The 24496-nt window shown below is 34.3% G+C and overlaps 1 protein-coding gene across 1 annotated transcript in view; it reads right to left on the reverse strand.

The window, feature by feature from the left end:
• Ipo5 (importin 5) overlaps positions 1 to 19533 on the reverse strand; it is a 35238-nt gene extending 15705 nt beyond the window's left edge. Inside the window, exons 1-9 of the mRNA XM_048800998.1 lie at positions 19453 to 19533; positions 17138 to 17330; positions 14277 to 14379; positions 12894 to 12990; positions 12604 to 12708; positions 7746 to 7868; positions 7535 to 7655; positions 4241 to 4328; positions 2021 to 2127 (exon numbers count right to left, since the gene is read on the reverse strand). Of these exons, the coding sequence (XP_048656955.1) occupies positions 2021 to 2127; positions 4241 to 4328; positions 7535 to 7655; positions 7746 to 7868; positions 12604 to 12708; positions 12894 to 12990; positions 14277 to 14379; positions 17138 to 17321 (928 nt within the window). The 5' untranslated portion in view covers positions 17322 to 17330; positions 19453 to 19533. The remainder of the gene's footprint in view (positions 1 to 2020; positions 2128 to 4240; positions 4329 to 7534; positions 7656 to 7745; positions 7869 to 12603; positions 12709 to 12893; positions 12991 to 14276; positions 14380 to 17137; positions 17331 to 19452) is intronic.
• Between the last annotated feature and the right edge of the window lie 4963 nt (positions 19534 to 24496).

Consider the following 24496-nt stretch of genomic DNA (forward strand, 5'->3'; position numbering starts at 1 on the left):
GAGAGGGAAAAAAAATAGAATGCTGTGGCCAGGCATGATGGTGCACAACTGTAATCCCAATGGCTTAGGAGGCTGAGACAGGAGAATCACACGAGTTCAAAGCCAGCCTCAGCAACTCAGTAAGACCCTGTCTCTAAATAAAAGATAGAAAAGGGCTGGGGGTGTGACTCAGTGATTAAGCACCTCTGGGTTAAATCCCTGGTACCAAAAAAAGACTGTTGTATAGAAAAAAATGTTATGTAAATGATTCTTCCACAGCATTAATTACTATATTATTTTCAAACTAGAAAATATGTATAATTTTTCCAATATTAAATAAGCATTTTTCACATATATAAAATAAATTCCAGTCTCCAGCCTGGGTGTAGGGCAAGTATTATTTTCCCATTATATAGTCAGAAAACTGAGATGCAGAAGACTTGTTAAAAGCCTTACACTTAGCAAACAACAAAGTTTTACTAAGAGTTCACAGCCAGTGTGATGGTGCATGCCCATAATCTAGTGAGCTGTAATAGACAAACTCTTTAACTACAAATCACAACCACCGTCACAATAAATCCACTTGAAGAACTGTGTCAATCAATAGAGAAACAGAAAACTGTTGACCTTATGTAATTTTTCACTGTCTTTGGGCTTAATTTTCTTCATCTTAAAAATGAAAAGGCTGGGGCTGGCGATACAGCTCATTTGACAGAGTGCTTGCCTTGCATGCACAAAGTCCTGGGTTCACTCCCCAGCACCACCAGAGTGGGGCGGGGGTGCGCAGAGAGAAAAGGCTAGATTTATTCTTTCTAACAGCTCCTATAGGTCAAGCAATGTGTGTCTTTTTTTTCCCTACATATCCCTTTGGGAAAAGATTCTCTATAAGATGGGACTCGGGTGGAGACTACTTTCCAGACCCAGAATCAGAATCACATCTTTAAAAAGAGGCAATGGTTTTTGACCATGCCTTTTTTGGGATAAGAAAGAATCTTAAAGGATAAGAAACTAGGTGAATATCATAAGAGCAGGAGTACTCAATCATTCAAAGCTGCTATTATTACTGAATCTTACTAATTTAGGATTCCATAATCCTGAGGGTGGAGGCAGAGAATATGCTCAGCATACAGGAGACCTAGAATTCAATTCTTAGCATTAATAACTAATTAATAAAATTAATAAAAAAAAGATCCTTTAGCTATGGTTTAACTCTCATTGCCTGGCTCTTGCAATCTATTCCATGTAGATAAAAACACTCATATACAGTGTCCTAGGAATGTAGCTTTCTAGGCACAACCTATAGCATCATAAAAACAAAACAAATACTCATAAAAGATAAGCCAGGACTTCTGTAGAAAAATGTTGGCATAAGCTTTATTTATAATCAACAAATCTATTCATATTTGAAAGGGATTGTTGAATGCTATGTGACTATTAAAAAAATGAGGCAGACTGTTACATGGTGATATGATAAAATGTTGAACAAAAGTTTAGTTAAGTACTCTGTATCCATATTATATATTTACATTAAAAACATCACACACATGAATAAATGAAATCAGAAGTCTCAGAGAACTGACAACAATGGTCATTTCTGAATATGAAGTAAAGGACTTAAATTAAAATACATCATGCAGGTTAACTTTGCAATTAAAAACAACCCCACAAATTAAAATAAAACATACACTTATCTTTGGTATTAATAAAAACTACAGGTATAAGGGCTGACAACTAACACAGTATTACATGTAAATAACCTAAATATTTCTGACTACAGAGTTAACCATAATTTCCTTTAGATTTTACATACTTTTTTCTAAACACTGATGCCAATTTTGTGAAGAGAAAACTGAATAATTGTTTCAGTACTGAGAAAAATATTCTTTAGCTAGTGACTGAATGTTCCCAAAAATGACTAAATAAAAATTTCATCAGTAGAATACGAGAATTAGGTTAAATATTCCACAAACGCCATTTGTTAAGAATTTAACATTTAGAAAGACTCATTCTACTATGGTAGCATTTGAAGCAGTTAGCTTACGGTTCTGAAGCATTTGCATAATGTGTTCCTTGATCATTGGCAGAACAAGCTTTCCACCAAGTCCACAAGCCATCCGGTCTAAAGCGCTCTCGCCAGCAACTGCATTGCTAGATACACAAACAAAATAATGTAATCAAAGACACACAAAAAATGTTGTACTGTACATACTTCTATCCATGTTTTTAAACTGGGACTGAGAAAGAATTCAAGCAGTCTTTTGCATGTGATATTGAAGTTGAATATTAGAAACCCTACAGCTTAAAAAAAAAAAAAAAAGAGGAGGGGGCAAGCATAAATAAAAACTTTTATCATGCTCTACCATGATACTTTTTAATAAAAGTCTTCTGTTTTGCTGGGTACAACAGCACACCTGTTTGGCAGGCAGAGGCAGTTCAAAGTCAGCCTCAACAATTATGAAGGCTCTAAGCAACTGAGTGAGACCCTGTCTCAAAAAAACAAATAAAAAGGGCTAGAGATGTGGCTCAGTGGTTAAGTGTCCCTGGGTTCAATCCCACTTAGCCTCCCCCCCACCAAAATCCTGTCTGAATCTTTTTCAGAATTCAGAGATAAAAGTGGGAGGTTAATGAACCTTGTGTATCTCCCTTCCTAAAGATATCCTTCAAACACAGGATTGTCCACCTCCCAATATTAACTTATTACTCATCTTTAAAGGAATACAAAGTGCACTGCCAAAACTATGCACAGGTGCAACTGTTTTCACTGAAAAGATCAAGGCACAGAAACATTTGTACATTTATTCTGCTCACAGCTGCCAAGACTAATAGTATTTTGTCATATGCATAATCTTTAATTGTTCTGTGAAGACAAAACTACAAAGATAAAATTATAAATAATAAAAGTTTTTATTATATAAAATAATCTTTACAATAGGACTTTGGACCTAAAATTTTTTATTTTGAAAATATATTTATGATCTGCTTATTCACAGATAAGAAAATCTTATCCATTAAATCCAGAAAAACATTTTGTAAGCTTAATGTAAATTTAAATATCATTTACAAGGCAAATTAGAGGACAGGTAGCAGCATGTTATGGTAATTGAACCAGAGAAGGAAAATATTTAACCTGTCTTCTCTTTAGCCTAATGAAGGTTTACTTTCATACACTTCAAAACAGTACTGAAGCCAGAAATTAGTCTTGAGTTCAACAATGTGATTAAGCCTCAAAAATGCAGCATGCATATTGTTGTATCGTGTGCATGTATGAATATGTAAAAGCAAGTTCCATTAGTATGTACAACTATAATGTACCAATAAAAAGTGGGAAAAATGCAGCAAATATTCTGCAAGCCAAATATTTTTAAAAATTTTTATCTTGGTTAATTTAGCAGCTTATCATGTACCAGTCTTTTGGGAAAATAATTCAAGTTCTTTATAAGAAAGGTAGTAGAATGATGCACTAGGAAGAACACGAAGAAAACTAATATTAAACCTCAGCTTGCTAACTGGCTATGTAACCCTGACAAATAACACATCTTCACTCTTTGATTTCTGCCATCTATAATACAGGTTAGGGACTACTGAAAAAAATCAAGTGGTAGGCAATTCAGGAGGGTTAGGAAGGAAGATCACGAGCGTTTAAGATCAGCCTCAGGGATTAAGGAAGACCTGTCTCAAATAATAAAAAGGGATGGGGATGTAGCTCAGTGGTAAAGGTTTCTAGGGTTCAACCCCCAGTAAGTACTCCCTCCAAAAAAAGAAATTAAAACAACAGAATTTGAAGTGCTTTTTCATATGTCAGGTATCATCATCAGTAATGCACAGGAAATACAGATTTTGGTTCACTTTTCCATAGGAATTTAGATTCATGGGACCTACCTAAGCTAAAACATGCCAGTACCACACAGTATTACTGTCACTCAGTGCACATGTGGTGCATTTTGCGTTTCTAGTTTTTTCAAAAAAGATAACTCTCTTTGTTGTTATAGGTAGCTTTCCTGATTATTTATAGAATACAGTTTTATGTACTATTTACAATTAAAAGAAACCATGTCTTAAGAACTTTCATTAAACATTAACTTCAAATTACATTAAGAAAAATAAATAAAATACAATTTGGAAAATGTTATTCAGAAATGCATACAACAGAAAGGCAAAGTGTCCCATATTCCAAATTTAGAAGTTTAACAGCATCCAGTGGTAGCCCCAAAGCTCTCACTACCACCCTAGACCCAGCTCCGCCAGTAATCGATGTGATTACCTATCAAAATCATCATCTTCTAGTTCATCAGCATTTGCCCAGTCCTCATCTTCTTCGAGATCAACCATCATTGCTAACATCTGAGGAACTAAAGTGAAGAATTATTTCATTCCTGAAGACTGGCTTTTATTACTTTGCCAATATCATCATTTATAAATAAGAATTTTAACTTAAGTTTTACTTTGCCTTTAAGAAGAGTAAGACAAAACAAATATAATAGGCCCTCTGTATCCACAGGTTCTTCATCAGTGGGTTTTAACCAAACTCAGATAAAAAATATTCAGGGCTGATGGGGGGACTGCCTGTACTAAAATTTGTACCACTTGTCATATTCCTTGAACAATACATTTTAACAACAATTTACATAACGTTTTTATTACATTAGGTATAAGTAATCTAAAAAAGGCTAAAAGTGAAAGGATACGAGGTTACATGTAGTTATTATGCCATTTTATAAGAGATTTCAGCATTATGAAATTTGGTATCTACAAGAGGTCCTAGTATTAATTGTCCCCAGATACTGAGACAACTATATTTGTCTGTTCCCCAAAAAGTTAACTTCTTGTGATAATTGCTTTGGATCTTATTTTTTTCCTTTAAAGTAACAAAAACGACATTTAAAAATATTTTTAAAAGTCAAGATTAACCAATTATGTCCCATTATCCTATATAAAGAACACCTAATAGAAACCTATGAAAAATTTTTAAGAAATCTTTAAAAAAAATTGCTCCATTTAAGTTTTTATAGGCATTCTATAGATTAAATGGGACATAATGGATTAGGGAAAACAGTCAAATTTCTTCTGAACTTTCTACTGCAGTCTCTCATATCCCATAACAAAATGAATGTTTCATTCCTAATTTTTATACTTGAATCTATACATAAAATTATAGTACTCTTCTATTTTAAAAAATATGATAAATGGCTTCATGTTTGTACTTTTTGGAAATCTGTTTTTCAACAATCATGGATTTCACAGAATTCCATTATACCAACAAACTACCTATTGTCCTGCTGAACATTTTGTTTCCAGTTTTCCTCCCACTTGGAAAATTTAATTTGATGAGATTATTACGTATATCTCCTCCTTGACAAGTTATGAATCTAAATACGAAGTTGTTACAAATATCTTCAATAGTACGAAAAATCAAACTGCTTTCCACAGTACTTGCATAAACTTCCACTGTTTATCAGATGAAGAGAGGGCCTGTCTTATTTCACAAAAATGTGTGAAGTGCCCTGGAGCTAGAGAGTAAGAGCCCTGTTGGCTCCACACCTTTCAACACTTGACAAGTTGTACTCCACAACTATACTTGTTCAATTGGGGCGCAACAGTGCTCATTAACTATGTCAGAGTTATCTTTTGTGAATTTCCTCTTCTTAGCCTTTATCTATTTTCAATATACCAAAACTTTGTTGACTGTGCACACTGTATTATTTTCTCCCAGTTTGTGGGTTTTTATTTTCATGTAGCATGTATTGACCTAATCCAAAAAATTTGTTTTATATCAATTTTTGTATCTATGGATTGTGACTCAGTCTTAAAAAAAATAGTTCTTCATTATTAGACTTTACTTGTGAAATGTACCAGTAATATTGAGGCTTTTCATCTACCCCAAATTATTATGTTATCTGGAATTGGGATATTTTTTCTTACTAAAAATAACTACTTATCCCAACCATATTTGGTGAATTTCCTTTTAATTCAACTTTGTTTCCATGTGCATGATTTGCTCCTACTCTCTCTACTCTGTTCATTTCCACTGTCTGTATCAGTACTATCAATGAATTCTAAATTCTTAAGACGTGATAAGGCAAGAGCTCAAATACTTTCATCAAAATCAGCTTTGCTTATGAATTGAAATGCATTCTGCTGTCATGCATGACAACATGAGAACAAATTAATTAAAAAAATCAACTTCGCTGCTCTGGGAACTATATTCTTTCACAAAAATCTTAAGGTCAACTTTATTAGGATTTTGACTAAAATAATATTGGATTTATAGGGTGACTGAGGAAAACTGATGTTTAGTTCTATTAGTCTTTTAATGTCACTTGATTTTTTTTTCCACAAAGGTCTTACACTTTTTAATTTATTCTTAGGTATTAGCAAGTCATGCCTACACTACGTGATCTTTCTTAGTAAATTTTCTAAGTGATTCTTATTAGTTCATATGCACACTATTATTTTTGGTTTTGTTGTTTTCTTGAGGTCCTGAGAATTGAACCTAGGAATTGAACCTAGGGCCTTGTCCATTCCAGGCAAGCACCCTAACCACAGAACTATAGCCCCAGCTCAACTTTAAAATAATCAGTTCTAACAATTTTATTTTATTTTTTTGTAGACAAGCACACAGACTACAAAGAAACAATATTTATCTTTTTTTGCCAATACTTATAATTTTTTTTGTAGTTGTTGATGGACAGAATGCCTTTATTTATTTTCATGTGGTGCTAAAGATCAAACCCAGTACCTCACACATGCTAGGCAAGCACTCTGCCACTGAGCTACAGCCCTAGCCCTACTTACGTTATCTTGACAATGTCCGGAACTGTCAGCATAACAGAAACAGTGATAGTGGGAATACTTTTCTGTTCCTATCTTTAATGGGAAAGTTTCTAAAATTCTAATCGCTACTTCTTTGTAAAATAAAAGGTAGGTGCCACTACAAAAACCAAAAAACCAAAACAAAAAACAACCTTGGTGATGTATTTTCTAAACTAATGGTTCAGATACCAATTAGCACAGAAATAGCTAGGTCAGAAACCATCAGTTCATTTTGTGAATCTGTATCCTAGGCACAATAAACATAGTATTTCCACAGTACAACAGTCATGTAAATTTCTCCGCCAAAGAGTATAAAACAAAGCCAACATAATAAAGAGAGCTCTGATCAGTGTTAGATTTGTATTCTAATCTTATCTTCACTTTAAATACCACAATTAAGTTATCTCAGTTTTCAGCTTTCTATTAGATGTCTAGATATTCTCTGATTACTTTTAATTCTATTGACTTTGTTCAATATTTTAACATATAAATGGTAGTCTATCACATTGTTCACTATAACAATTTTACTTAGTAGGCTTTCTATGGGTCTGCAGTCTTTAAAAAAATAGCCACAACAGTGGGTCCATGCATACACATATAAAGATCCATTTCCCTAGGTTCATCTGATTTTTAAAAGACATCCATTATATTCTCAAATAAATCTGAGAAATCACACAATCCTTAGTACATTAATCCAACAATTTCGCCACATTACACACAAACTGTTTGAAGACCTCTGACTTACTTGTCTGAGCAACAATATTAGTATGTTTTCTTAACATAGCAGCTGCAGTCTCTGAGAGTGTCACGATCACTTCAAGGGCAAGCTGGCGCTGCATGTTGTTGAGGCTTGTGTCTCCACACAACTACAAAGAAGACGTATTTGAATACATTTAATAGTTTAGGTTGTTACTTGAAAATAATAAGCACAATATTTACTGAACTGTTTAATTTACCTTTAGACTTAGTTGTAGAGTTGCTTCCAAGTGAGGACGCAAATACTTTGGAACAGTATCTGCAATCTCAACAAGAGACTTTAAGACTGAATCATCATTCTGGTAGCACGAATCATTTACAGCCTAGAAAAGATAAAACAGAAAAAAGTCTCTGTTCAAGACTCATTTTATGCCTACTTAACCAAAATGTCCCCCAAAGACAGCCAATAGCAGAATAATATTACTAAACCTTTTCCCCCACCAAATAATTTAACAATCTATATTAGGCAAATGTTCTACACATACACACCCTTGTTTTGAGGACTGTTAACTAGAAATACAAAAACATTTAAATCTGAGCTAGAGGAAATACAAATCAAAGCTGCAATAAAATATCATATCAACCCATATAAACTGGCTATTATCAAAGTGAAAAAATAATAAATCTGGTGAGGATGTGGAAAAAGGGGAACTATAAGTTAGTATAGCCATTTATGGGAAACTGTATAGAGGTTCTTCAAAAACTAGAAATAGAACTACTATATAATCCAGCATTCCAATTATCCTGTGTGTATATATACACAAAGGAATTAAAATCAGTATGTTGAAGACACATCTGCACTTGTGAATTACAACATCATTTGTAATAGCAAAGAATCAACCTAGGTGTCCACTGACAGATGAATGGATAAAGAAAATGTGTTATATATACACACAATGAAACATTATTCAGTCATAAAAAAGAATTTCTATCATCTGCAGTAACACTGATGAAAAATATTATATTAAATTAAAATAGGTGAACAAGACAAACACTGCATGTTCTCACTTATATGTGGGAGTTAAAAAATACAACAAAGACTGAAGGCTGTTAGGGAATTTTTTTTTTTTAATAACCAAATATCTCTTTATTCTGTCTTTCTATATTCATGTCCCAGTCTTTTTCATACATACAGTAAATACTAGATCCTATGATATGCATTAAAGTGTTCAACATTACCCATTTTATTTTTCATTGATACTGAGTTTGGTCTCTGTGGTACTTGGGCATTTTTTTTTTTTTTAAGAGAGAGTGAGAGAGGGGGAGAGAGAGAGAGAGAGAGAATTTTTTTTAATATTTATTTTTTAGTTATCAGCGGACACAACACCTTTGTTTTGTATGTGGTGCTGAGGATTGAACCCGGGCCGCACGCATGCCAGGCGAGCACGCTACCACTTGAGCCACATCCCCAGCCCGATAGCATATTACACTAAAGTTTTATAATAGACTTAAAATATCTTTTCAGTACGACAACCTGGGGAGAAAAGTCAATAAATTCTATTAGTATCTTTTTATCACACGAAAATCATCTGATGCCTTACATCCTAATGTAGTGGTTCTAAACAGAGCTAATGATGAGAAAAGGCCAGGGATACTTGATATCCTATGACACAAAAGCTTACAGGGATTCATACAATCTTTTCATCATGCAACTCACATGACCACAAATGTCAAATATTTATAAAAATGATAAACTATGATCTGAATCTAGAAATTCTTAAAGTCACAGATCATTTTTTGCCTGGTTTTAATGTACAGTTGACTATTTGTACACTGAACCAAACAAGGATCAAACATACATGGAAAAAATTCACATTTGTACTGAACTTGTATAACTTTTTCCTTGTTATTATTTTCTAAATCAATAGAGCATAACACCTATGTATAAGCATTTATCCCTTATTAGGTATTCTAAGTAACAAAGAAGACTTGAAGTATGTAAGAGGATATGCGTAGGTACATACAAATACTGTGATTTTATATAAGGGACTTGGGCATTTAGATTTTGGTATTGGCAAAGGGGCTGGAACCAATAACCTGAGGATACAGAGGGCTGACTATATAGTTAACACCTCTCCCCAATGTAACTACTGTATAAACTGTGGCACTGCAGAATGGATACTTTGTTTCAGAAATCTAGAACTTCATTACTTCACATAATCAATAGTAAGAGTAGGGTTTTTTTCCTTTGCCTCCCCTTATTCTGTTTTTCTTTATTATTTAAAGGTTCATCTGTTTTTACAGTGTTGGGGGTGGATGAACTCAAGGGCACTGGATGACCCAACAACACCCACGGACATTGTTGTTTTTTTTGGTTTTGTTTTGGAAAAGGGGTCTCTTGCTGGGTTACCCAGGCTTGCCTTGAACTTGGGATCCTGTGGCTTCGGTTTCTGAAGATAATGGGCTGTCAAGTGTACAGATGTGTGCCGCTCTGCTCAGCTGACACAAACTCTGCTCAGTTGAACACAAATGTGCTTCTTTGCCTAATAACAATATTGATTGTTATGCAATTCTTTATTTTTTTTTTCTGTTTTCTTTTTGGGTGCTGGAGATTGAAACCAGCCCTTTTTATTTTATTTTTATTCTATTACCACTACTACTAGTATTCTACTTACTACTACTGCTGCTATTATTAATTTTTGACACAGTGCCTTGATCAGTTAATAAGGATCTCACTAAATTGCTGAAGCTGGCTTTGAACTTGGGATGCTTCTGCTCACCTCAGCCTCCCAAGACAGGCAGGGGCCACCATGCCTGACCTCTAGCTTACTTTCATGGTATTCAGAGAAGGCATGTGGTATGATTTCATCCTTTAGACTTTGTTGAGATTTGGTTTATGTTCCCTTTTATGGTCAACTTTGGTAAACATTTCATATTCACTCCAAAAGAATGCATACTGTGTATGCATGGAGTGTATGCATGTGTAGTTGTGGCATTGCAGTGTTCAGAACATGCCCATTAGGTGAAGGTTGTTCATGATGTAGCTTCCACTGTCCTTTGTTTCTATTTATTTATTGCCTATTTCATCAGCTGCTAAGGAATGAGTGCCATAATTGATTTGTCCATCTTTCATTTTAATTCTGTCTGGTTTTCATGTACGTATTTTGAGTTTATTTAACTAGTTGAACACTAGCTTGTTTATGCTTTCTGAAAGATTTAACTGTTATTATTGTGTATGTCCCTCCTACACCTGGCAGTGTATGCCTTGTGTATACCTTGAAGTCAGACTGAAAATAAATAAATGACTGGGTACAGTGGCATATGCCTGTCATCCCAGTGGCTCTCGGGAGGCTGAGGTAGGAGGATCGAAAAGCCAGCATCAGTTTTGTGAGACACAAGCAACTCAGTCAGACCCTGTCTCTAAATAAAATACAAAATAGGGCTGGGGGATGTGGCTCAGTGGGTGAGTGCCCCTGAGTTCAATCCCTGGCTACCCCCCCCATAAGTAAATAAATACCTTTATTTTGTTTATTTAGATTTTTTGTTTTGTTTTTTATGTGGTGCTGGGATTGAACCCAGTGTCTCATGCATACTAGGTAAGTGCTCTACCACTGAACCACAACACCAGACTGCGAACACCATTAAGTGCTCTTGCTCAGACTGTGGTCTCATTGATAATCCCCTCAGTTTGGTCTCTCTTTAAAGTGTCTGGGAGACAGCTTCAGAGAAGTCTTCATGACTCCATGGGGACAATTTTCATTTTCTGCTCAGAGTGTGTCTGTTTCCCTCTCCCTATGTCCATCTGACTGCTCCCTTTCTCCTCCCTCCCTTCCCTGTTTTTCTCACTTATAATCCTAGAATGTAATCCCAGGATGACTACAGGGGTCTTCAACAGGCTGCTCCAAATGCAGCCTCAGTCTTCAAGGGGAGGACAGAGATTGGGTATATTTAGGGCTGACAAACATTGGCTGCACTGCTAGTTTTTACATGAACACTGCCTACTATGTGCAGACAGAAAAAAATGAAGATAGAGATGGCAAGCTTTCTCCAGCTTACGTTGACCCAGAGCATGTGGTGTTTTATGTTTTAGTCTAGGTCAAGAGCCTGTGCTTTTTTAGCCAAGGCAGCCTCTTTTGGAGCCCTATTACAGCTTCTTATTACCAATTGTCTAAATGTACAATTTCGGTCCGTTACCAAATGTAAAATGACTTGTGGTTTAAGAAAATGCTTATGTCTTAGAAACAAATAACAAACAACAAAAAGAAAAAAAGAAAAAGAAACTAGTAAGAGTAGGGGCTGGGGTTGTAGCTCAGTAGTAGAGTGCTTGCCTAGCATATGAGGCATTGGGTTCAATCCTCAGCATATTAAAAAAATATCTAAATAAAATAAAGGTATTATGTCCATTAAGAACTATAAATATATACACACACACACACATATATGTGTGTGTGTGTGTGTGTATATATATATATAAAATAGAGCAGTATTGCATGGTATTTGACTTACTAATGATACTGCCCGTTTAGCTACTGCATTTGTATATATCACTTAGAAATCACTTACTCCACCTTTGAATTTTAGTAATGTTTCAGCATTTTATATCTAGAAAAGTACACCATTTTATTATACATTACTTTTTATTTCCTTGTATTTAATTTTAGCCATATATTGGTATTTAAAAATATATATGAGTTTACTTCTTATGCGTTTCATTTTAGGATAAAATATGGGAAGTAGCAAAAATCTGTCAAAACAACACAGTTTGGAGTTTTGAAAAGTTAAGAATCACTACTCTACCTTATCCAACATTATTTTGCTGATTTAGGCAGGAAGGTATCCTTAAAACATTAACTTGTCCTTGAGTACTAATAATGTAGTTTTAATAACAAACTACTTAATTTACAATGTACTCTTATAGGGACCAGTGTTACGATCCTGTAGTTTGATTTGTGATACTACCACTTACTACACTGTAAGACTTGTATGAGCATATAATAGGCAATGAATATTTACTTAATAAATGAACAAATATACCTCAAAACCCTGAAGAAAACTTGAAAGTAATGAATATCAATATGGAATGTAATTATTATTTATTCTATACTATTTGTTTTTTACCTGTAAGAATCCGGGTAACAAATCTGCAAAATGTTTGAACAGAGCAACATTATGCTCATTTGCAAGTATGAACGCAGCAGTAGCTCTAGCAGATAATGTCCTGATCTAAAATGAAGAGAGTAAAAGAGGACAAACATGAGAAACTTTTTTGATATATTCAAGGTCAAGTTTTTTTTTTTTTTAAGCTCAGGATGAAATTTTCAGTAAAACTAGCACTTACAATCTTCTAATACATAATTTCACAAGGTGGATTAACTTAGATGTTAAGTAATGGAATTGAAATCATTTACCGATGGATGTTCCTGATCTTGCATACACTGAACTAACATCCGTTTGATGACGTCTAAATAGTGCTGCTGCTGGTTCCCAAAAATTCCAGGGAAGTTCCTGAGAAATGATCCAAAAATACTCTTTAAAATTACATTTTATCCTTGTAAAGTGTGAGTAAGAGTCTCTAATGAACTGTTCACCTGGCTCAAAACATGCATTAATGTTTAGGCCAAATGTATACACGTGCTCTAAGGAATTCTCTTTCTGGGTTGAGTGAATGGAAGCAAACACAGCAAAAGCTTGAACTGGGCATACAGATTACTCAGCAGCCTATTTTCAGCCCATGCTTTATCTTTACCACTATGTCGCAGCTGGAAACTGACCTGAAGCATAGGATGGGACAAGAGCAAAAGGTTTCAGATGGTAACTATAGTAATCATGCTTTCTGACCATCTGTTCCTAGTCTTAGTGACCCAGGGAATTCAAGATCTATTTTACTTTTAAATGTAGTAAACAAGTCAATTGAATGCTTTTCATTCTTTCTATAATCTGAATTACTTAAATAAGCAAAATATTGTGATATTTTAACAAACTTCTCTAAATAATATACAAAATAATATACACTTGACAACTGAAGTAGAAAATGATGACTAAAAACTATACATGTAATGGCTCACCTGAAAGTTACAAATCTAACATATACTAATCATTTTGGTGGGGGCGGTACCGTGGATTGAACTCAGGGGCACTTGACCACTCAGCCACATCCAGTCCTACTTTGTATATTATTCAGAGACCGGGTCTCACCAAGTTGCTTATGCCCTGCTTTTGCTAAGGCTGGCTTTGAACTTGGGATCCTCCTGCCTCAAACCCTTGAGGTGTTGGGATTACAGGCATGCACCACCGCACCTGGCACTAATCATACTTTAAACAGCAGAAAACTATGGGAACACTGTAGGACAAAAAATAATCACCTAATTCTAAACTTAAACCACATGTTCACACACACAGAAGTTTGTTAAAATATCACAGAAGACCCAGAAAACACACTGGGAATTCACTAGCACTCTCATTTTCTTTTTCAAGATACCAATATTAAAGTGGTTTTATAAAAGCTACAATTGGTAGTGTATTAACCTCCAAATAAAGGAAAAAAAGCCATTCAAGAAAAATTCTGGGATCCTAAGACAAAAAAGAAAACTGCAGAGTGAATGAAAAGCTTCATTCCCAACCTCCAATGTTGCTTTTAATTCAAATACAAAGCTTATATGAAGACCTAATTTTTATTCTAAGTCCTCAAACCAAAATTAGGCTAAAACAATCAATTAAAATGTGTTTTGGACTTTCATGACATTAAGCTAAAAATGACAATAACAGACATAAAACAAGATCAATGGATATACCAGAATATGTGAAGGGCAGCTTCCCGCAGTCCCATATTTTGAGAGCTTACTGAATCGAAAAGGAACTTCAAACCTTCAGGCCACTGGTTGTTGCCATCCTCATCTAAAAGGGAAAAAAAATCCATTTTGAAGCCAAACTTCAAAATATTAATGATGAATCCCTTTATTTCATAAGCCTCATTCAAAATATGTAATAGTATGTCACTTGTTCTGTATTTTTAAAAATACCAATAAAATTGTTTTCTTTAACCATAACAATGGTCAAAGATTAATTTAATATTAAAGGTATTTTTTTGTATAAAATATTAGGTTTATAATTTCTGTATATGGGTTACAAAAGCACAGAGTAACATTTTATATTTATTTATTCATTTTTGGTACCAGGGATTGAACAAGCAGGGACACTGAGTTACATCCCTGGCCCTTTTTATTTTGAGATGGGGGTCTCACTAAGTTGAGAATCCCAGGACTGAGAGAGGGTGTTCATACGTTTGTAGTTTTCAAGTGCTATAGGATAGTATCAATGTTTACTTTTTAACAAGAGTTAAAAATCTAAATTTTTGTGATACTTTGTAATAAAAATGAGTAGAACCACAAAAGCTATTGTGCCACTTATGAGACTCATTAGTTATATTGTCACAAAAACCTTAAGGGTTGACTAGGAGATTCAAGTCAGCCCGAACAATATAACAAGACCCCATTTCTTAAAATAATAATAATAAAAAAGTGTGTGTGGGGGGGTCCTTGGTGCATACCTATAATCCCAGTGACTCAAGACACTAAGGTAACAGGATCACAAGTTTAAAGCCAGTCCAGGCAACTTAGTGAGACCCCTTTTCAAAATAAAAATAAAATAGGCTAGGGCTACAGTATCAGTTGTAGAGTGCCCTTGTGTTCAATCCTTGGTAATACCCCCCTCCCAAAAGCTGATTGTCAGTGTGATATTTGATCAGACAGTAAAATAAAATATACCCCATTTCCAGACCCTCAGGCATGCTAGGCAAGCCTTCTTTTACCACTGAGTTATATCCTTAGCCTTAATAAAATACCCTTTAAACTGCCCCTTCAGCATAAAACATAAAAGATTATACCTTAAAGGGGATAAAGATGTTTGCTTTTAAAAAAATTATCTGAAAATGTTTCCATTATTAAACAATTTTGAACAAGAAATCACCTATAAACCTGTGCACCACACATTTAAAACCTGAAAAATGAATTATCTACTCTATTTAAAAATATTCTAAATTAAAGTTCAGTGGATTTTGAATTTATTTACTTGAAAAATAAAAATCTGAGCCAGCAGCAGTGACACATTCCTGTAATTCTAGTAACTTGGGAGACTGAGACAGGAGGATCACAAATTTGAGGTCAGCCTTAGTAACTTATACCCTATCTCAAATTAACAACAGGTTGGGGATGTAGCTTGGTGGTAAAGTACTCCTGGGTTTAATCCCCAGGACATCCCCCACAAAAACCCAAAATGTATTTCCTGCTGGTTTCTAAAAATTTGTAGATATCAGAAAAAATGATAATCTGCTAGTTGTTTGACAAAATTAAAAAATTAGTGTCATAATGTACACAAAGCACAATCAACAGTGTTATATTTTGGGGGGGGGAGGGGGGGCGGTGGTTTCTAGGGATTGAATTCAGGGGCACTCAACCACTGAGCCACATCCCCAGGCTTAATTTGCATATTATTTACAGACAGGGTCTTACTGGACTGCTTAGAGTAGTTACTGAGGATGTCTTTGAACTTTGGATCTTCCTGCCTCAACTTCCTGAGCCGCTGGGATTACAGGCGTACGCCACCATGCCTGGCTAATATTCTCCTATTTAACCCCTATTTCATGAGGTAATCCTCTTAATTATTAAAAATGCCATGTAGATGAATTCTGCTTGCAATCACAACTATGAATCCCTATTCAAAATTAATGTATGCAGCCGGGTGCAGTGGCACATGCATATGATCCCAGCAGCTTGGGAGGCTAAGGCAGGAGGATTGCGAGTTCAAAGCTAGTCTCGGCAATAGCGAAGCACTAAGCAACAGTGAGACCTTGTCTCTAAGAAAAATACAAAATATGGTTGGGGATGTGGCTTAGTGGTTGAGTGTCCCTAAGTTCAATTCCCAAAACCAAAAAAAAAAAGTATGGGTTGAGGGTGTAGCTTAGTGACAGAGCATGTACTCAGAATGCACACATAAAATATATATAGTAGTACATATGTATATGATTTATCACTATACTTATATAGTTGCAAAAGCCCCTGGAGTTCACGGATTTCAACTTCAATTGGCAAATTTTAAAAAATTAATTATTTTCTTTAATAATTCTGGTGATTGAACTCAGGGCCTTGTATATGCTAGGGCAAGTTCTCTATTACTGAGCTACATCCCCAGCCCTTTTTAAAAAAATATTATTTTATAGGTCCTTTGAAAATTTCATAATTTGAGACAGGGTCTCATTAAGTTGCCTAGACTGGCCTTGAACTTTTGCCAATTGGTAAGCTTAAATTACAAAGTACTTTATACCAGGAGTTAGCCTGTGCTTCCAAAACTTCACAGATTAAACAGGAAAATATAATTGGCAACTTTCAAGCAAATTACAAAACTATATTTTCATATGGATGTTAAATACCAATAGGTAATACCAACAGGACTAGATTTTTTAAGTACCTATAATTTTTGGCTGTAATTGAATAATCTATAATCATATTCATTTTGAATAGAATAAACCATACTTGTACTGAGAATCTTCTTCCCCAAGATTCCAATAGAGGAAAAAAAAAAAAAAAAGAAAAAAAAGGGAGGGAGGTAATATTCCTTTTTCTCTGTAACATAATTATACATGTACTTGCATACACACCTATTAAATTCCTGGCCAATTCTGCAGCAATGTCACAAATTTTTTTCCTCATGCTAGACTGTGTTTCCATCTGAATAATCATCAGTAGTTCGCTCTTGATGGCAGTCTGAACATCTGATGGAAGAGTTGGATAGACTTCATCAAATGCAGAGGACAAAAGACGTCTTAGGAGAACCGCAGCCATTTGTCTAGCCTTTAAATAGATAACAGTGCTATAACTTCATATCTTACTAGAGAAAATATTTTCAACAGATTCACTCTACCATTGATGTATTTCACTATCCTATTTTTATAATTTATTCACAAAGCATCTTTGTTTTTTAAAAAGTAAAACATATAATAAAACTCTTTCAAATCACATTAGTATGTATAGAAAATGCCATACCACAAGACATTTTACTTACAAGTGAGAAAAACTCCTAAGCACATTAGAATTCAGTAGGAACAATTTTGCTGTGATAAACTCTATAATTCATATTTTTAATACATTACTTAGGGGAAATACCTTAAACTGTAAACCCTCTTTCCTAACTCTTTATCTGGTTCTCATTCTAGAACAAAAAAGTATTTTTTCCTACCTTAGCTTTAGGCTTTCAGACTATCTTGTTATATAACCACTCTTTTTCATTAGGGTTTTAGAAAATCTGCTATGAAATCCATTTATCTTTATGATTCTTTGCTTTGCTAAGTTGCTAAGACTGGCTTTGTTCGAGATTCTCCTATCTCAGCCTCCTGAATCACTGGGAATATATGCATGTGCCACTGTGCCCGGCTCCCATTTTTAAATCTATGAAATATATTTAAGTTTGGAGTTTTCTATATAACATTCCCCGAGATTATCAAATGGAAGATTGCAAACAGAAGGCTTGATTGGGCAATTTAGCAAGACCACCCTCTCCAAATTAAAAAAAAAAAAAGGCAAGGATGTAGTTCAGAGGCAAGATGTTCCTGAGGAGGCTGAGGCAGAAGGATCTCTAAGTTGAAAATCAGCCTCAGCAACTTAAGTGAGCCCCTGTCTCAAAATCAAAATTTAAAAATGGGCTGGGGATGTGGCTCAGCGGTAAAGTGTCCCTGAATCAAATCCCTGACACCAAAATAAATAAATATTATCCTTTCAAACCAATAAATCATTGAGAATATCAAACCGAAATCTTTCCTGCTTTCATTTTTTTCAGATCATTACTGCTTATTATCACTATACTTTGGGACTGTGACCAACAAAAAAAGGTAAGCTATACAAATAAAAACTTGCCAGTTGTCTCTCTTGTGCTTTTCAATAAGAAATCCTTTTGTTGTGCAATGTATGGTAGGTAGCAAACTTAAAAAATTTAATATATGCTCTAGAAAGAATTCAAAGTAGTTAAAATGTTACTAAGGTAAAGAAACACCATTTGTCATCTATTTAAAGAAAAACTTGGGCATTGTCATACTGCTTTCTAAGTGCTATGACAATATGAAATTGCCAGTGTGAACTGAGTGGAAGAAATCAGGAGAAACATAAAAGTTTAAGTACAACTCCATTTCCATCAAATATTACTATAAGCATATACAGTGTGACTTTTGGCAAAATCTTATTCTATAAACTCTAAATGCAATGCTTTATAGGCAAGATAAGTTTTCTAGAGTTGAGTTCTTCAACACCTTTTTTCAAAGTAAAGCGATAGTCAATGACACTCAATATTTACAGGGTATTACCTGTATAAAGAAAAAAATCAAATACACTAAATGCAAAGGAAGAATAGTAAGAAAACTATAAAATCCTAATACTTAAATAGCCTTGTTTTATCATAAGGAAAAAGGAGACTTAAAATTCAAGCAAACATTAATTTAGCATACTAGGTAACTTGCTAAAAAAAACCCCCATAATTTCAAGATTCTAGAAAGTGTCTCTGTTCCAAACCATCTTGCTAAAGATTCATCTAGACAGGATTATAATCATAAATTTTTATGGATAAAATATATATTTCAAAATATTTGTAACATTAAAATATTGAATGAATATCCTCCTTTAGAATGAAGCTTCAATGAAAAGAATTTTTATAGATTAGAAATCACTTCAATTTTAAAACTTAATTATTTATAAAGCCATTAAATTTTACCTACCCTAGACATATCATCTTATTTGGAAAAAAGGAAATACTCATACAATAGGTAGTACTTTAAAAACTCACATCACAATTTGTAGGTAGCTCTTAGCCAAAAAGTTCAAAGTTTAAGTAAAATGTAATAATAAATAATTCTCATTATCCTCTCCTGACAATCATCCTAATCAATGTTTAGTAAGAATTTAATATTCTCAAATATTAAGGTAGTACCTCCTCAGCAGCTGTTGTATTTCTGATGGCTTGTAAGAGGAACGTGATCTTTGACTGACCTGGGATATTTTCATAGGTTTCCTACATGGAAAAAAAATTAAAGGTTAGAATATAAAGTCAGAAAAGTTTGTAACTCAGAAATGAAATGAGAAATGGGAAGCACCCATGCATAAGCCATCTGGGTCTAGTGTCAACAATTTCTATTGTGACATGAAAATATACTTTGAGTAGGTTATGAAAGAGGATATCCATTTACATATTCTTTTCTACCTAGCTTTCTTAATACATGTTTCTAAGGTGTCTGTATATTTTCTTACCTTGGGCTCCCTGGTTAATACATTAGAGTGAAAATACTGTAGAAAATCATTTAAGGTATTCTGCTGAAAAATAAGTGCTCAACTTAACATTACCTTATATTCTGGGGAATGACTTATAAACATTTGTTAGACTAAATGATATAGAATTAGTTTAAATCACTACTACTTAAGCAGCACTAGATATATATCTCAGATTAAGCAAATCAAAGAAAGGAAAGTGTTCAAATTCTTTATGCTATGTTTTCTTTCAAGCAAGGATTATATTAAAACTATATTATATACATAAATAAATGGTTACATTTAAGAGAAATTCGGTCAAGAGATTTTTATAACATTTCTAGATCTATTAAAAAGTTTTGTGCCTCAGAATAATTTCCTCTTTGTTAATAACATAAAATCAGAAGAAATTAAATAAGGAAGCAGGTATCAATTAGAAGATTGTCAATATGGATCAAAAAACAAGTGCCAACTATATGCTGGTCATAAAGTAGTTGAAGGGAATATATTCTTGTGTGTGTTCAAAAATTCTAACACTAGGGGGGTTAGAAATCAACTACTTGGAAATCAATTTAAGAATATTTGGAATATTTCCCCTTAAAAATCTTCTTAGTACATAAATAATAAATATCATCCACTATCATTCTATTTCCTTTAAGGGTCTAATGTAGTTAACAAATTTTTTTTAGCCATCTAAGTTCAAAGACCTTGCCTGCTCTCTAACATCGCACTTTTATAATCACCTGGCTTCTATGGACAAAAGCAACGAGATGAACAAGGCTACTTAGAATCCAGGGTTACCTCATACCTTTTAAGTGGTAGATGGCATCCCTGAGATATTGATAGAATCAAAGCTTATACCTTACATGACTTGCCAAGATCGAAGATAACAAATGACAGACAGAACTCTGGTCTTCTAAGGCCAACCATACCCTAAATATCTCTGGCACTGAAGGCTCTGAGTTTCATCCCTGGAGGTTCACTCTACTTAACAGCACAGTTCTATTTATGCAGTGCTACGGTTTTCAAACTTCCCAAACCTATCTCTAAGGAAGATCTTCTGATAACCTCAAGTTCTACTCTAATTAAAAGTACACAGGATTAAAACAATGCTGAAAACTGTGCCAAAAAGCATTCGTGGCTGAGAAGATGGTCTGAATTTATTTATTCCAAAATGAGATAATTTATGCAAAGATATTCAAAAGCTGATTGCAAAAATGAATATGTAACTTGAAATATTTCAATTAATTTTTCCAAAGCAACTAGAAAAGCAGTAAAACATCTTCATTTAAACAGTCTCTCATGGGGAGCTGGGGATATGGCTCTTGCCTATCATGCATGAGGCCCTGGGTTCAATCCTCAGCACCTCAGCACCACCACCACCAAAAAAGAAAAAAAGTCTCTTACAGTAAAATAAAAATCTCTTTTAATTCCTTGCATGTGGCATAGCCCCAGATACACTGTAAATGCAATAAATGGCTTACGCTTAAATTTCCAGTTTTCTAAATAGTTTTTAAAAAACAAAATCTTCACTAAGCTATCAATCACTTTCAGAAAACCTGCTAACAATTTTGAGGATCTCTGTACCTCTATCCTTGTTCAGGTAGAACAAGGATATTGATGTGATTATGCCAATTCCAGTAAAGACTTATAAACATGACATCAAATACTCAATACAATCCCATAATAGATTGTGGTAGTAGTGTTTAGCATGTATGAGTGGCATCTAATTCCTGAGGTTCTCACCATTGCATACAGCCTTAAAGTCTCAGCCTAAATAGGCAAATTTTGTAAGGGCAGAGATGGTATATCTCTAGTACATCAGAATACAGCAATTGCTATAAAGAATATTTCTAAGACTGTGCCTAGCACTAATCTAGATCGTTTCACTAAATGTTACCAATGTGGTGATAAATTTTAATTTCATTTGATTCTACCACAAAGTCCAAATTTCATCTCCCTACTTCTCTGCCCACAAAGGAAAAATGCTAGTAAGTATTCTTCTCACTCATTCCATAAATATTTATGATGAGCCTACCTTCTATGAGAAGATGGAAGAACAAACTACTTTTACCTCTTAAAACATCTTGGTCCCTCAACAATCAGGTATATTTTTCAATATTATTCTCCTTAATCCGAATGATTAATGTCTACATTATAATCAATGAGGAGTCATATAAAACCCATGCATATAATTAATAAAATACTTAAGCTAACATTATATAAAAATGTCCAGTCATGAATACTGTTGACAGTCAACTGGGAACTACTTGTCAATTGTTTATTCAGGCAAATTATTGTATTTTGATACTTGAAGACATTCAAATAATTTCTTCAAGTGTGGGAAACATTTTCTGTAAAGTTAAAAAAGAAAAATCTTTGCAGGTTTTTTTTTTTTTTGGGGGGGGGGGGGTACTGGGTATTAAACCCGGGGGTGTTTAACCAGTGAGCCACATCCCAGCCCTTTTTGAGATAGGGTCTTGCTAAGTTGCTAGCGGCCTCACTAAATTGTTGATACTGGCTTTGAATTTGAGATCCTCTTGCCTCAGCCTCCTGGTCACTGGGATTACAGGTATACACCATGGTACCTGGCTTCTTGCAGACATTTTAAAAGTAGAAATAAAATATAAAGCCTATCAAATAGCTTATACAATAGGAGAAATTTCAAAACTTATGTTTTGCAGCCCTTCATCAAAATATAACAATAAAATCTTTTATTGTGTTTGCTTTTATATTTGAACACAAATCATTTTAGTCAACAAATTGGTATGTACGTACCAACAAAGTATTTTTATTTTAACCAAGTAAATTACAAAGATATTTACTAAGTACAAGCCAATTCACTTCAAGGGAAATATTTCTACATTTGCTTTATCATATTTGATGCTGAAATTTATTTAGATTACTCATAAAAGGCTTATTTCATAAGGCAAAGAAAAGGGAGGCAGGTACTGAGATGTCCTTATATGCAGTCAATTTCTCTCAAATACTTTCCTAAGTAGCTCTATTCACAGACCAAGTTAGTACTAATTATATGACACTAAGAGGCTTGCTCCTAGCATTTACTTTTTTGACAAATTAAGAAAATTCTGTATCTCAATACTTACTCCACATACAAATATATTCTCAGGATATTAAAAAAATAATAAAAAATAAAAATGTAGTATCTAGATGTTTTCACTAGCAATAGAGAGACTAACAGTACTTATTTCCAATTGTTCTTTATGAGAAAATGTGCTGAATGCTGCTAACTACCCCCAAAGTGATGTAAGTGATAAAAAGATTTACAACAGGCACCAATTGGAATTCAAGCTGAACCAGACACTGGTATTTAGTTCAATAGAAGAGAGATTCCCCACTAGGCTTGACAATAGAGACTTAAGCAAGTGGAGGAAAGAGGGAGAATTAAACTAGCTTACTAATTACACTGCTGTTCTGCTTTGTAACACATGGAAATTTCTATTATCAGTTAGGATTAAGAATTTACTTTGGTGAAAAATCATCTCTGAAGTTTGTAGAAAGCATCAACATGTTTTTTAGGATCATCATATCTTGAGAACAAAATTGATGTAACATATGCATATTACTTCTAAATACAAATGCTACTTTTAAGTATTCTAAAAGTAATCCCACCCCCCAAGTATGCAAAGACAGGCTTACAGGTTAACACACATATAGCACTATTATTAAGAACAGAACATAAAAACCATAATTATCCATTCATAGGGGGCTGTTTATATAGATAATACACCTTTGTCTATATAATGAAGTCTCTAGCTGCTTAAAAAAACTCTTCAGTGGTAACATGAAATACAATGGGTGAAAATCCAAGCTGCAAAATAATGCGTGTATTGTAATCCCATTCAAGAAAAAAATGAATGTATACACCTATGTTTGTAAACACACATTTTCAAGGAAGATCCAGAACACACTTGAAGAATGGGTTAAAAACTATCTGTGTCGTTTGAATTTTTACCCTGAACATATCTCACACGCACAATGAACAAAAATTTATTAGGACAAAGTTAACAGTTTTAAAGTGGTTTTTTTTTTCATACAAAAGTGAATTTCCAGTAATATTAACTTCACTTATTACTAAACCATTAAGTATGATGTGTAAATCCTACCCCATTCAAAGCACATATTAACAACATTGTCGTTTGTTTAAAAGACAACTCTCAACTCTTCAGGCCAGTTTGGGGGGGAAAAAAAATACACACACACACATATGTAAAAATAAATAAAGACCCTCCTCCCTCAATTTCCTTATCTATATGTAAAGTAAGTGTTGGCTCTGTAAAAGTATCTCAAAAATCCCTCCGTGAATCTTATAAAAATCTTCAATCACATGGTTGCAAAGAACTCCACGGATAATCAAGTTTGAGGGTCGACTGGAAAGTTTCTCCCTTTCCTCCAAGTATCTCCTACAAGCCCAGGTCTGGACACTGACAATGTCTTCTACGGAACGAGCGTGTCTTACTGCTTGCTAGTCCGCAGGTGTATTTCAAATAATGTCCCTTGAACTACATCCGAGAGAAGGGAGAGAGATGCAGATTAGAACTAAAGAAACGGAGACTCCAACCTACGGTGCTGGCCCAGTTGGACAACGGAAGTCCGGTGCATGCCACTTAGGAGACCGCCAATCTCCAGAGATCAATGAAAAGCGGTCTGCGGGCGCGCAGGGCACGGAGGGGCAGCTCAGGAAGCAGCCCCGAAGGCAACTTCTCAGG

Source organism: Marmota marmota, unplaced genomic scaffold, assembly GCF_001458135.2.
Source record: "Marmota marmota marmota unplaced genomic scaffold, marMar, whole genome shotgun sequence".
Classification (NCBI taxonomy): domain Eukaryota; kingdom Metazoa; phylum Chordata; class Mammalia; order Rodentia; family Sciuridae; genus Marmota; species Marmota marmota.